General features: G+C 32.1%; 1 protein-coding gene across 1 annotated transcript; it reads left to right on the forward strand.

Annotated features, from left to right (window-relative positions):
• The first annotated feature begins 6417 nt into the window (after positions 1-6417).
• Positions 6418-12291, forward strand: LOC142623702 (uncharacterized). Its single transcript, XM_075797152.1, has 11 exons — positions 6418-7098; positions 7184-7295; positions 7781-7882; positions 8004-8120; positions 8377-8907; positions 8987-9345; positions 9429-9528; positions 9703-9762; positions 10130-10213; positions 10368-10484; positions 11622-12291. Exons 2-11 carry the CDS (start codon positions 7236-7238, stop codon positions 11922-11924), a joined length of 1833 nt encoding a protein of 610 aa, XP_075653267.1. The 5' UTR covers positions 6418-7098; positions 7184-7235; the 3' UTR covers positions 11925-12291.
• Positions 12292-15533: the final 3242 nt, after the last annotated feature.

Genomic DNA, 15533 nt, shown 5'->3' on the forward strand with positions numbered 1-15533 from the left:
GGTTTCCGCCTTCATTTGGTCGTGCTGCTATGATGTAACGTGCGGTCGTCCCGAGTCTATTCTTATAAATAAATAAATCAAATGTAAGCACAACTGGTCTGCTTTACTATTATTTCTTGCCTCCTCATTATTTCACCCAATTGTACTGCAGATTAAGCTCACATGACTTGCTGTCCTTGTGCCTGGTGTTTAGACCATGCTTAACGATCAAGTAACAGGCCTGTCAGTAAAGGTCTAGGAAAGCCAATAACGTGGACAATAAAAAAAAAAGGGGGATCTTTAAATCCACACTAGGAGCTTTTTTTTGGATAAGTTCCCAAAAACGCTTCTAAATTATTTAATAAGGTACTGTTAATTGGTGTTTTTAGAAAAATTTTTAATTATTTATTTTAAAAAAATTTTAATACCATTTTTATAAGAAATATAAAAAGTTGTAAAAAAACGGTTGATAGTTGCTTTTATTTTATTTTTAATTATAGTTATTACATATGGCTAGAACTGATTTTGTTCAAAAGTGAAACACTATGAAATGATTGAACTCAAAGCTAGCTTTTAGTGTTGGAAAAACTCACATATAAATGGCCACAGCATGGATTGATTATGTCCAACATCCGATAGTAACAACCAAAGTGATTTAGTCCATTAACTAAAATTTTCAATGTGAAATGATATCTTGTCAGTCATGTTATATTAAGGGGCTGAAAAAAAAAATTCAAATTTTATTTTCTAACAAGACAAAAATGGCTGTGTGATTGAAAAATAGTAAGGAGTGGAAGGTAATTAAGAAAATATTTGATGATTTTATTCAAATTATTAAATTACACTCTCAACTTTGAAATTATTCATCACAATTCTCTCAAAAAAAAAAAGTTATTTACTTTGCATTTCTTTTTTATTCCCTATTTTTTTTTTATAACATCAAGATAAGATAGTTTAGTTTCATTTTCATTCTATTACTTATATCTGTTATATACTTACATTCCGTTGCATTCTATTTCTTTAAAAACTCCCAACAAAATCTGAAGTAATCCATAGTTTCATGTGATATTGCAGACTATTAAAATTTCAGATTTATAAAGATCATTTTATACATACAGTGTCATAGCCATGAGTCCCAAGAGAGATTCTAGTATTGAATCGCATTAGTGAGTGGAAGAGAATCGGATGAGGAATACTTCCTGGCTTCCTGCATGTGCCTTTGCTTTTGCCCTTTTCACAAATCACAAATTGTACCTATGATCTTTGCTGTTGTTTACGCTTTATGCTTTCGGCATCACTAGTCACTTCACATTAAGCCCAAAATTTTATGTTGGGTCACTGGCCCCCTCCTTCATCTTCATCTTAGGGACCACTGCACAAATAAAATGAAGTGGTTGCTTGCAATTGGGACCATTTTGATGAATTCTTCTTTTATCTATTTTGGTTATTAATTTTGCTCTCTTTCTTTTTAGTTCATTATAAAGAATGGGAAATGTTAACAATAATTGTACTAAGGACACCCTTTAACAAGAACTTACAAGAATTAATTGCTATTCCATGAACCTTTTAATGGTTAAGTTATACTCATTGAACAACAAAAATTACATTTTTTTTAAAAAGAATTTCAACATATAACATCCGCTCCTGATGATAACTCTTTATTATCAGACTAAGAAACCAATTAGTTTTTGCTGTAGGCGGGGATTGAACCTCAAATCTCTTATTCAACCATCAGAGATTTTACTAGTTGAGTTAACTAGAATCTTTAAAAAAAAAAAAAATGATTACATGAGAAGTATATATAGATATTTGGAACCCATGTTGCGAAATATGCTAATTAATTGAATCAATTGCACTACTAGCTAGTGAACTTCAATTAATGGTCATATACTCCATTACTCCTATGCCATTTTAGCCTTATGCATGAGGATGTACATAGACATAAGGGGAAACATTAATGTATTGTGTACCAATGATTTTGGTGGCGTGACGCATGGCCTACAATTTCATTATCACTTTAGCCTAAAGAATAATGACGGTAAAGATAGATGTCTCCCACTCCCACTTCTATTATGTGTAGTAGACTAGGAACCACAACGTTCCACCACTATGAAGCAGTCTCGGACTAGTGTGCTCTCTCTTTCTCACATCAACTTTTGTAAATGTAACCCTATAGTTGGATCCAGGGGGCACAATAATTCTTATGTAAATTTGTTTTTTTAATATTAATATTAAAAATATTATAAATTTTACAACATAAGTATAATAAAATTGGCGAGTTACCAAAAAATAAAATACCTCCAACATTTATTTATTATGGTGTTTAGTTAAGTAGTACCAACTACCAACCACATCAATTTGTATATTTTTTGTAATAAAATTCGTAGTAGTTTTGTTATTTTCCCTTTCATTCTTTGATTTATAAATTTATATTAGTAAAGGTTTTGGGAGTCACTTGCTTTTCGCTCGACAAAAAGGTTACAAAAATGATGTTCATTCCATGAGTAGGTAGAGAAAGCATATGTGAGAGAGAGTACTACTTTGATGGACTATAGCTAAGTGCATATGACTCTGTTGGAACTACATGCATATGTATATTTATAAGAAATATTGCACGCTCACGTGCTTCTGCTGATAAAAAATGCATAGTATCATTAAATCCATGCACCTAATCTTGTTATTTTATTACCGTCTATTTAATATAATGCATCGGGAACGTCTCTCAATGTCCACTTTTGAATTGCCTTTCTATCGAGTATTTGGGAAACATATATTGTAATTATTTGAAATGTAATTACTTTTGAGTTATTTTGATTTTGATTTTAAATTTTCTAAAAAGGAAGAAAATAGACAACACAATGTTAAGGAACGACTCATGTTCTGCTGGTGAGTATAAGAATAGGTGAATTACTAATTTTTGTCAAATTTGTTTCATTTTTTTATACAAGATAGAAATTTTACATTAACCTAATATAAGTATATATGTGTGTGAAGTTCCTTCCTGAATATTTGAACTCCAACTCTTACCCTCCACACCTTACAAACACTTATACTTGTGGAGTGATCATCGCACCAAGAGTGTGCGGTAGTGTCAAATTTGTTCCTAACTATTTGCTTCAGGTTTATCACAAAAGCACATGTATCCTTTAAAGAGATACAAAAATGATGAGAAAAAATAATGAATGCCTAAGAGTATTAATTTAAGAAATATTTTTATAAACTTTTTATAACAAAAGATAAAGTAATTAATATTTTTACAACTTTTTATATTTTTCATAAGTGATATTAAAATTTTTCTAAAATAATTTATTAATAAATATCTTATAGGCATTCATTAAGCTTCTATCAAATTTCATGCACAGAAAATCAGAAAGGTATTCTTCTTATTACTGACAATTGAGACTGAGTCTTTAATCTTAAGAAAAGAACAATTTCATTAAATTAAGATCCAACATACACATGCATGCCGGGTAGATCACGTATTTCTTCTTGTTTTTACCCATTAAAATATTGAGATAACTAAGCAGTTTGTTGAGTACGTTTGTGATTGTCTTAATCTCATGTCTCAATCTTGTGAATGTCACCCATTCACAAGCAAAGATGATCAAGACATGTCAATAAAACTGATCAGTTTAATAGCACAGAAAAATAAATTGATGGCGGAAACTTGTCAGTGAGTGCAAAAAGAGAAGAAAATTTGAATGCACATTAAAATTCTGATACATGCACACGTGTGCATTACTTCATTTATACACTGCCAACATATAACTGAAAACGTGATTTTAAGTCACGTTTTTTAGTCTAAAAATATGACTTAAAGTTATGATTTTAGCTGTTTTAAGCCGTGTGTACATAGTGTGTTTGACTCCAAATTAAAAAACCAACTTATTTTACTATTTAACTTATTTTTGTTACTATTCATGAATCTCATTGTGATTTTTAGTACTATTCATGAGTTTTATTGTATTATTTTAGTTAATTTTTACCTTTATTTACCGTACTTTCAACAAAAAAAATTTAATTCCAGTAAAATAAGCGAATTTCAAATGTGTGTAACAAATGTTACCCCTAATGAAAATTCCCAAGACACAAAAAGTTTTCAAAAGGAAAAATAAAATAAAAGTCTGGCACACAAATGTTGTACAACTACGGCATACTTGTTTTCCACTTTTGTTCATCATTTACTAGAACGTTAAATTGCTTAAATGAAAAGGCATTATGGTTATTTAAATTCTTTTTATTTGTTTTTTTTAATAATGAAAATCCCTTAAAGTTTTAATTAACTACAATTTTTATATATAAAATAAATAAATAAATAAATCGAATGGAAATCTTTCTGTATCTCAAACATATAACAACATCAGACAAGCATTTACTATCTCTATTAATGATCTGCTTATCATTAAATTAGTTAAGAAATTGTGCTTATCATTTATGATCATAGAGTTAAAGCTGGAACATCCAAAGTAGCTGCACAAGAAGTACATATTATTAGTTTCTTATCACATGTGCTGACAGAGTTCCCTTGCTACACTTTCACTAAAGTACTCGCTTCTTCCACTTTGATCATTAAATCCACTTTGATCATTAAAGATAAAGTAAAAATGTGAATTGTACAAAAAGGGAAAAAAAAGTACCCACAAATAATTGAAGCTTCCCTAGTGTCCGATTCAATTTGAGATTTTTTTTTTCATAAAGAGAAGTTGAACATATATTTTTTTTTCATAAAGAGAAGTTGAACATATTAGGCTGCCTTTAATTATAAGATTTCTGCAAATAAAGTTTAAATAATTGTAGAATAAAATCTAATTAAATGAATTTTGGCAAAATATATTCTTTTGAGAAACAATGTTTGTTATCATGTTGAAACTCTTCCTCAAAAATAATTATGCTGCATGAAATTTTGTTTCATTATATCTTAAGAGAATGCATTTTTTTTTTTCATTAAATAACAATTTGATATTAAAATATTATGTGATGCGACCATTTTCCTATTTTATTTATAATTTTTCACAATCTTTACAATTTCTCTAGACCCCTTCAAAACAACTAACACTTGGCCATCCACAACCTATTTGCCAGCCAAAGTTCAACTGCCACTACCATAAAGCCATCCAAACTACCACCATGCAAAGACTAGCCACCCAAGTCTCCCAAGCACAACCGCCCTCCAAGTCATTGTGAGCCACCACACCTAATTGCAAAAGACTCTCAGGCACAACCGCCCTCCAAGTCATTGTAAGCCACCACATCCAATTGCAACAAAAAAAAAAAAAAAAACCTAAATTATAGATAAATTTCGACAAATCAACAGACAAACATACATTGATCACTAGTAGTCAATCCACTGCAACTCTTAAACAGAGGTATGCATTCTATAATTTTTTTCAGCTTATTTGTTTTGGGTAAAATATAGTTGATACTCCTAAGATTTGGGCTAATATCAACTAAATCCAATTTAAAAAAAAAAAACTGACTAATTTGGTTTCTAATTACCGTGAGAGAAAGACGAAAAATGAGTAATGGATTTAAGATCCAAGTTGGGTTTAGGAACCAAGTTGATTGATCAATTTTTAAAAATCTTGAATCTGGCTAGTATTAGTCTAAATTTTAGAGGTGTTAACTGTATTTTACCATTTTATTATTATTTTTTAAAAATTGTGGGGCCTACTTGTGTGATAGTTGTTTGGCAAATGTTTTCAATTTTTTTTTATAGAAAACTTAATCCATTTTTCACTGTGCAAAACAAAAAACAAGAAACAAGTTTTTGGTATTTCTTGAAAACTAAGTAAGAACTAATTTCATTGACAATCTTGTAAATAAATAAAAAAAGTTTTGGAGCTCACACCATGCTTTTCTTAATAAGATTTTTTGTTAATCAAATATAGTTTTCATTTGAGATTTTTCTAAAGTTACCAAACACAGGAAACCTCAAAAAGTTATTTTCATAAAAGATTTTTCATTGAAATAAATAGAGCTTAAGTAAACTTTTTTATAAAACTAATTTTCAAAAATAGGAGCCAAGCAAATTTTTTATGTTTTATCTTGCTGTAAACTTATTTTAAAAAATAAGAGCGAAACACAAATAATGTATAAATAGTGTTTTGAAAACTGGCTTCAAATACAATTTTTAGAAAATAATTTTCTAGGTTTGGAAAACAAAAAAAACAAAAGTGGGATGACCAAACAGCTATTCAAAGGTGCTTGAAAAAAAAGTACTCAAATTTCAAAGCTTACAAAACTCGTGAAAAAAAAAACTAGATCTATGTCAATATTTGCAAATGACTGAATGAGACAAAATTTTTTGCAGTGATTTTTTATTTTTATTTTTGCTATTAACTTGGCAATCATTTCCCTACCCATCTCTCTCAAATCTCATCCTCTCGTGGGTCTTTGTCTATGCGGAATAAGAGAGGATCCTTCCTTCCTTCTATTGTTAATACTTAATACAATAATTTACCCGGAAAAAAATAAATTAAGGGATAGGAGAAGGTAACGTAGAACGGTAGAAGTAAGAAAATACAAGGTGAGAGAGAGAGAGAGCACGTCAATTCATGATGAGAAGAGAGCGGGGTTGTCACACACAAAGCTAAAGTGAAGCAGACAAGGGCATAGCTCTTCCTTTCGCCAGGTCATACTGTCACATTCACACTCACTCTCAAAATGCTTTGCTAATATTGTAGAAGACGAAGAATTGCTTCACTTAATAAACTAAACCAATAAAAAGAGCGATTAGTATTAGTATTACAGTGTCTCCACCTCTCTCGCACTTTCCTCGGTTTACCTATTTGTTTTTTCCTCAACAATCTATGCTATGTAGTATTAGTATATACCATTGTTTTGAAATTAAAAATCAGGGTTTTGCAGCTACTTGATATTTTAATATACAGTGAGTCGGTTGTTCTTGTCCATGTGTTACATTTTTCTTGGATGGCGCTTCTGCTTCAAGCTCGAAACCTCGTCGTTTTCTTCTTCTTCTGATCTCCTGTGGGCTTTTGCTGCTTTCTTTTCTTTCACTCTGTTCGAGATATAAAAGAAACCAAAACAAAACCAATGCATATGCACTAGCCATTTCTGCTTCTGCCTCTCATTTCTTTCAACTTTCCCGCTCTCTAAAAGGTATGAAAACTCTCTCTCTTATAATTATTACTATTTAGTATTAATATGTGAAAGATTTATGGTTTTTCGTGTTTATCTTTTTCAGGGTATATTAATTGTGTTGAATCGTTTTCTCATTTTCTGGAAAAAAAAAAAGTATGAATACCAGAGTGCGCACCACTCTTCAGGCAATGAAAGCTCCTTTGAATCTTGATAAAGTAAGCGTTTTTTCTTTTCTTTTTTAGCTTTTTTTTGTACTCTCCAAGTTAAAGGTCTTATGGGCTACAATTTCGAGATGGGTCTGTCTCTGTCACTTTCTCAAGAAAATGAGGCTCTGGAGCGTGGAAGCTAAAGAAAAATCTAAAACAGTATATCTAAGAATGGGGTATCTTAAATGTCTTAATTTTAAAGAAACTTCAGTCGCTGGCCCAGTTTGCATAACTTTCTTTATGTTTATCTTCAATTGAAAAAAATTAAGCTAATTTTCACTTTTGGATATATTGTTCCAAATTGTGTACTCTCCTTCTGAACTGAAAACAAAAAAAAAGTGAGCGCTTTTGATCCAAATCTGAGAATTGGGTTCTTTCACTTCTCTCAAGAAACGAATAGAAGTAGTAGTAGTGTATTGTACTTCTTCCTTTATTACTCTCTCTCTTAAGTCTTAACAGCTTAGTTATTTTTAATGCCATTTCATATTGAAAAGGAGAAGATGGAGACTCAAGGGAACAGAGTAATAGCTGCTGGGAAACCTTTGACCAATCGACGAAGATCAAACAGAGAGAGGAAAATGGCGTTACTTCAAGATGTATTTTTTTTTGTTTTGCTCTCTATAAAACCATTGCATTTTGATCCTCATACAAATATAGGTTTAACTCTCTTTTTTGTGGCTTTGGGTTGATTTCATTAATGCGTTTCGCAACATGCAGGTTGATAAGCTAAAAAAGAAGCTCAGACATGAAGAGAATGTCCACAGAGCACTGGAGAGGGCTTTTACTAGACCATTAGGAGCACTACCTCGTCTTCCTCCTTATCTTCCTCCATATGTTAGTATTAATTCACACGCACACACTCTCTCTATATATATCACAGAACATACATAGATTTTGTAGCTTTGTTTAAATGATTGAATAGTTAATAACATAGATATTGGGAAGAAATAGAGGAAACCCAGGTGAATTGAACATTCACATTATCCTATACGATCAATAATTTTGAAAATTTTATCATGTGTGTTACTTATTAAATTTTAACGAATTGATAATAATGAGGGAATTGAGAAATGCTTTTATTTGTTTGTAGACATTAGAGCTTCTTGCTGAAGTAGCTGTTTTAGAAGAGGAGGTTGTTCGACTAGAAGAGCAAGTTGTGAATTTTAGACAAGGTCTTTATCAGGAAGCTATCTACACATCCTCCAAGAGGAATGCAGAGAATTCGAGTGAGATTGACCATAACTCCATTAGAAGCTCCAAACATCAGAGATCAAAGTCCTTGCCCCAAAATGAGCTCAATTCAGCAACATCCATGCCCAGGCCTCTACCTTCTCTTGCCAGAAGTACCTCAAGTAGAAAGCTCTTGTTCTCTGATACCACCCCTGATCGAACTGCTAATTGTTCCAGTAGGCTAGTGGTTGGGAAACAATCTCCTAAGAAACCCAATTCCTCTCCATCTTTTCCTGAAGATGGACGAGGAAAAGAGAATCGGTCGTGTACTAATTCTGTGAAAGACAAACCATCTCCAGAAAAGAAATATGCAAAAATTGCAACCCCGGTGAAGAAGCCTCCAATCAATCGTGAATCAGTGGTGAAGTGTGTGGATAATTTAAAGTCACAGGTATGAAAATTAGCAGTATCAACAAGACTTAATCCGTACTTTGTTATAGTCATATTAATCGCGGTTTTTTATTGTCCAGCTAGAGAGCAGATTAGTAGACCAGGAAAAAGCACAGGAGAGTTCTTCTGGTTCTTCAGATGATAGCCTATTGGAAGCTGACATCAGTCCAAACAAAGTATCTGAGAATATTATAAAGTGCTTGTCTAGCATTTTCATGAGAATCAGCACAGTGAAGGACAAAGTAGTACACTCAGGGACTTCTCAATCAGTAGCTTCTCATGCAAGCAACAGAGAAACAGAGCTTGGAGATCCTTATGATATCTGTTCAGAATTCAGAAATAGAGATATTGGTCCTTATAAGCATCTCTATGCAATTGAAGCAAGTTCAATTGATCTCAACCGAAAAACAAATGCTTTGTTTCTTATCCAAAGACTGAAGTAAGTTCTTAGCTTTTTTTACTGATGCTTTAATGGTGCTGGAGTTTGAATCTAGAGCCTTAACTCTTATGAAATACATGCAGGTTCCTATTTGGAAGGCTTGCCACTGTGAACTTAGAGGGTCTTACACATCAGCAGAAGCTTGCTTTCTGGATAAATATTTACAATTCCTGCATGATGAATGTAAGATATCTTCCTTTCACCAATGAGTCCAAGGTTTTGATAATGAACACTCAAGAATGTACATTTACAATAAAATTATGGGACATCGAATGGCTTAGAAAAGTGCTTTATTCAACTGGGATAGAATACTAAAGCAAGATCACACACACTTACATGGTTATGTCAATTTAATAGGCAATTCTTGAGCATGGGATACCTGAGATGCCTGAAATGGTTGTAGCACTAATGCAAAAGGTAAGCTTTATCCATCATTCTTGTTATCCCCTGTTGAATTATGTTCTAGTTTAGGGTTTTTCTCCTCTTGCACCTATTATTTTATTTCAAAAATGGACATAATTTATCCAATAGATATATATACTTAGGCATGGATTTGATGTGATCTCTGTATCAGATATTAGGATTGTCCTAATTTTTGATGCCGACCAAAGTAGTTCTTGTAGCTTAGTTAAGATGTCAACTGTCATCACCTTTATAGATTCATTATTAAGCTTGTTTATCTTACATTAGATGAAGGACATTGGTTCTTCAATATGTAGTGCATGGTTAACACACACTGTTAATCGTTTTTGCAATTGACTAAACCTAGTGGTGCTTCCCTCAGGCGACAATAGTTGTGGGTGGACACTTGCTGAATGCAATTACAATTGAACATTTCATCTTGAGACTGCCCTATCACTTGAAATTTGTAAGTCACTATATCAACTTCATTATGCTTTCAGGCAGGTTCTTTTTCTTTTTTTTTTTGGTCTGAATGGGTTTAATTTTCTTGGATCCTCCACCATCCCCGAAGTAACTTTTACTGTCTACTTAAATTTTTTTTCTTTTTAATTCTTCAACAGACATGTGCAAAAGCTGCAAAAAATGATGAGATGAAAGCACGCAGTATATTTGGGTTGGAGTGGTCTGAACCCTTGGTTACATTTGCACTCTCTTGTGGTAGCTGGTCTTCCCCTGCTGTAAGCTTTTATCCACTTCTTATGATATTGTTGAGTTGCAAGAAAAGTCCCTAACAAATTACTAATTATTTCAAAAGCTTTAAGCAATCATGAATTTAAACAATTAATCATTATTCTTAACACTTTTCTTTACATGTGAGTCCAAACTCTCGATTAGTAAATAGACACATGAAAGATTTTAACATTTTAAATATGAGATAGAATAGGTACATAGTTCGAACTTAATTAATTATGACCATGACTCTCATTTTGAGATAAATTATTAGTAGTCCCAAAAAATTAAACTGTTAAGAAATTATGGATTTGATTATGTAACTGTCATTTCATCATTTTAAGGGTCTGTATGGTACATGTGTTTAAACACATATTTTCAGTTTTTAAATAACATTACACATATTTTCATATATTTTTTTACCACACATATTTTAAAAAATACAAATAACATTACTGAAATAACGTTATCAAACGAACTCTAAGCGTTTTTGTTTCGTATCATGAGAACATTATTCATGGGATATTACATTACAAGTCCCAAGAAAAATAATGCCATTCTTTATTCTATATGAATGCAATGCCAAAAAAGCTAGTATTGACTTTTTGGAATTCATTGTTGCAATAAATAATCATGGAGCTTGGCTTCCATATAGTTTAACCACTTCTTTGGAGGGAACCTAGACATGACATGTGTTGTGCCGGTCCAGCCCAGCAATAGACGTGTCATGTCCCTGTCCCAACTAACCATTGGATAGGAAAAATAAGCTAAACCTCATGTTCATAGTAAATTTAATGCTAAATTGTAAATTATATTTTTAAAATTTGAGAGTGTTTAAATTTTATACCATTAAGTTTTAAAAATTAAATTTTAGTTCCTAAAACTCCTAAGTTTTAAGAAATAAAATCTAAACACTCCTAAAATTTAAGAGGTAAAATCTAAACAATCTCAAAACTCCATGGTTAAAATTCAATTTCTGAAACTTCAAGGCGTAAAATCTAAACAACTCCAAACTTTAGAGATGTAGTTTACAATTTAACCTAAATTTAATATGCTTCCTTAGTATTGTGATTTTGAATTATGAATTATATTTTCATGAATATGGTGGTACTGAATAGTGAATACATATTTTTTGTTTAATGAAGGTGAGGGTTTACTCATCATCTGGGGTTGAAGAAGAGTTGGAAGTTGCAAAGAGAGAGTATTTGCAGGCAGCAGTTGGGATTAGTGAAACAAACAAATTAAGGGTCCCCAAGCTATTAGATTGGTATCTACTTGACTTTGCTAAGGACTTGGAATCATTGCTGGATTGGGTTTGTCTACAACTACCCAATGAACTACGTAATGAAGCAGTAAAATGCCTTGAGAGAAATGGAAGTGAACCCCTTTCACAATCAGTGCAAGTAATGCCATATGATTTCAGTTTCAGGTTGCTTTTACACAGATGAGGCTTTTTTTTTACCTTTTTTTTTCTTCTTCTTCTTCTTCTTCTTCTTCTTCTTTTTTTTTTTTTTTTTTTTTTGGTGGATTTCATAGTCTGTCTAGTTTTTTACTTTGGATGTGGTGGGGTTATATGAGTATATATACTTATACAAACAAGTGCAAGTACGTACATACCTAATCAAGCATTTGTGTTGGAGGGGAATGAGTTTAAAGTGGGTGATTGGTTCATTATTTGGGGAAGAGTTATATGAAAGATGGTGAATTCTTTAATTCATTGTACGCTTCTTTCTTTTTTTTTTCACTCTTTTTTTAAAGATTCTCTTTTAGATCGACTTTCTAAATTTGTGTCATAATTGTTGAATGTTTCGTTAATGTCGGATGAAGCATTTTATACAATTTGATAGATTTAGAGCACAAGAAAAATTTGATGTTCAGATTCCCGACATCTTTTGAGTTTTGACAATTCCTACATGTGTGGATAATTTATTGAGAATAAACAGCTCAATAGATTTGAATGTTGATGAAAAAAAGAAAGAAAAGAAAAATACAGATTACCTAACCTTCCAACTAAGTTGTCTAGTGACATCCAGCTGCATAAAGAAACCACTGTCATATTGAGGCCAAAATGTCATGAGATTGAATAATTGATTTAACTTACCAAAGAAATAAAAGGGTTAAGGGATAAGGGATTGCTTGGGATTGGGGCCAGATTTAGCAGGGATTTTTTTTTTTTTTTTTTTTTTTCAATTTGACACTATTATAATAACTTAGTGACAGATATTACATTAGTATTCCAAAATCACAATATTTATTTCTTTCCTCACTCAAGAAAAAGTTTAGTTACAAAATTGGTTGTAGCTTTAGGCTACAAACTCACTCAATAAAATAAATATTACTAAATATTTTGAAAATCTAACCGTTGAATTACATGTTCTTTACGCTCTTAATACATATGTCAAATTTTATGCCAATAAGATATTATTTACTATATAATCTATAAACTTATATTTTATGTATAATTTTAAATTACAAAAACTTGCAATTTAAAAATGTATTGATAACATAGCTATTGATCTTTAATTTTCTTGAAATTTTGAAAACATATAGGATATAAGAAGAATATATAATCCAATGGTGGATTTGTCAAAATCCAACTTCAATAGAAAAATATTGAGTGAGTTTGTAGCCTAAAATTACAACCGATTTTGTAGCTAAACTTTGTCCCCTCACAAAAATGTCTGAAAGATGCTTAGAGCCTTTAGAATACATATAAAAAACAGAGTAATAGTTCATATTATCTTCCCCATCCATGTGCGAAGTGCAAACCGAAATAGCAATTCAAAGTAGACTAATAGATTTGAGTCAATTCACTAAAACAAACTCATTATGCTATTGCCACCGCCCAAAAATCAAAATAGATATCGTCCATATGTATAATTTTAACTAGTCAACTCTAACTAGAGGCTTTCTTTTCTAAAAGCAACCCTAACCTACATTCTCAACGTACATTCTAATCACTGCCCCATCCTCCTTCCCTTACCCTGTATCCCACAGGTCTTCCTCGTCCCTTTAGATTTGAAACCATGTGGCTTTCTCACCCTGGCTTCTTCAATGAGTCAGATATGTTTGGTCTAATCCCAACATCCCACTCCAAAATAATCTCCTCTTTTGTTTAGTTTTTATATTATCACCTTTCTACCAAAAAAAAAATATATATATATAGAAAAAAAAGACATTATTTTTGTGCCTAAAGTTTGCAAAACGTTCATTTAAAAATAAATAAAAAATCAAATTCCCTTTTCTTTGCTAAATTATTGAAAATATTACATCCTTAAAAAAATCTCTCAACTAATTTTTTTTGGAGACCATAAACTTTAAAAAGATCATTCATAAAGTGCAATGTTTTAAATAATTGATGGATGAATAAAAAAGGGAGAAGCTTTCTATGAAGTTTAGAGACAATAGACAAAATACATACTCCAAACAAACTTTAGGGACGAAATCAATACACTATAATGCTTCACTAAAATTTATAGTTTTCTTCTCGAAAATAAAAAATGTTCTTCTCAAAAATAAAAAATGAGTCTAGTTTAAAGCATCCATATTGGTTGAGGCAAATTTTTAGCTTTTTAACACCTAAAAAAGCCAATTTATCTATTTTAACTTACTATTTCACAACTCACACCATATCAATGGTTCTATTTTAGCAACCACTTCATTTAAAAAATCTTTCTTTATTCTTTTTATTTTTATTTTTATTCTTCATCCTTTTCTCTCTTTCTCTCCGTCTCCCTCTCTTCCTTCGGTCACAACCACCACCACCACCACAAATCCACCTCAACAACCCACCCACATCAACAATGCCCATCAACAAACCCTCCACAACCCAATCAGAACCCACACAACCAGCCACAACGCACAACGCACAACCCAAATACCCACACCACTGGTACCTATCGACCCCCAGGCCACAACCCAACGATCCATTCTCTTCAAATTGGTGTGATCGGAGCCATCAATTTCGTCAGAAGAGAAGGTAAAGATCAGAGTCACGGAGGAAGAGAGGAAAAAAAAAAAAAAACAAAGAAAAGAAAAGGAGAAGAGCTAAAGCGGGTAGGGCAACAGGAAGATATGAGAAGGAAGAGAAAAAAAAATGATTTAAATATTTCTATCATTGTGACGCACAAATAAAATAGTTTTTTTTTTTTTTTAACCTTTAAGCTACATTGCACAACCAAAGATAGTTGTGCATTGTAGCTGAGAAGCCAAAAATTTATGGCCTTAGCCCCACCAATGCAATCCCAATTTTGTAGTTGGTAGTGTTAAAAATAGCAATATAATTTTAAGCACCACCAATAATAATGCTTTTATGTTTACATTTACAGTATATTTTAATTATCCATTTAAAAAAAAATTATAAGATATTAAAAAAGATAATCACGTTTTTTTCCATAAGGTAGTCACATTTTCAATAGATAGAGCACATCCCATAATTTTTTTATAATGATTTGACACGATTGGAATGCGCTGTCTCTCTCACTCAAGATTGATTCGCCATCTTTCACTAAAGCAATCGGCAAAATATTACTGGCCTATACATTCCATCGGAACTAGACAGGCAAGCAAGTGAAACTTTAGAATTTAACCTTGTCCCATAATAAGAAAACGACCAAGATTAGGGTACTGGGACAGAAAGAGGCTTGTTGGACAAGGCGACAACATGCTTTCAATTGACTCGTGAAATATGAAACAAAATGTTCAGAAAACCTCAACCTCAACGTCAACCTCAACCGTCAAATCGACACTGACAGCCACCTAAAAGTCAATTTTGTTTAGAGCACTTCTGGTACCACACCCTTGGCCACAACTTGGGCGAGTTGTGGCCAAGGGTGTGGTACCTGAATTTTTCTTTTGTTTATTTCTGGATACTTCTATTATTAACCTTGTCTTTGCAGGTTTGGAATGGAAGCATCAGAGCCCACTGGAACAGGAAATTCTGGCAGCATATTCTTATACTGTTCATACTTCTGTTATTTACTCTGCACTTGAAAACAGTATCTTGTAGGCCCATTTTTTAGTGCGCGTTTCTCACAAGCACGCGAGTCCCACAGATA

Source organism: Castanea sativa, chromosome 2 (assembly GCF_040712315.1).
Source record: "Castanea sativa cultivar Marrone di Chiusa Pesio chromosome 2, ASM4071231v1".
NCBI classification, from domain to species: domain Eukaryota; kingdom Viridiplantae; phylum Streptophyta; class Magnoliopsida; order Fagales; family Fagaceae; genus Castanea; species Castanea sativa.

What these genes read in the sequence shown, in the direction of transcription:
- LOC142623702 (XM_075797152.1), top strand. Translation starts at nt 7,236, where the DNA reads ATGAATACCAGAGTGCGCACCACTCTTCAGGCAATGAAAGCTCCTTTG. An exon ending in ACAATTCCTGCATGATGAAT is followed by an intron (nt 9,529 to 9,702) that starts GTAAGATATCTT and finishes TCAATTTAATAG; the next exon opens with GCAATTCTTGAGCATGGGAT. An exon ending in TTGTAGCACTAATGCAAAAG is followed by an intron (nt 9,763 to 10,129) that starts GTAAGCTTTATC and finishes TGCTTCCCTCAG; the next exon opens with GCGACAATAGTTGTGGGTGG.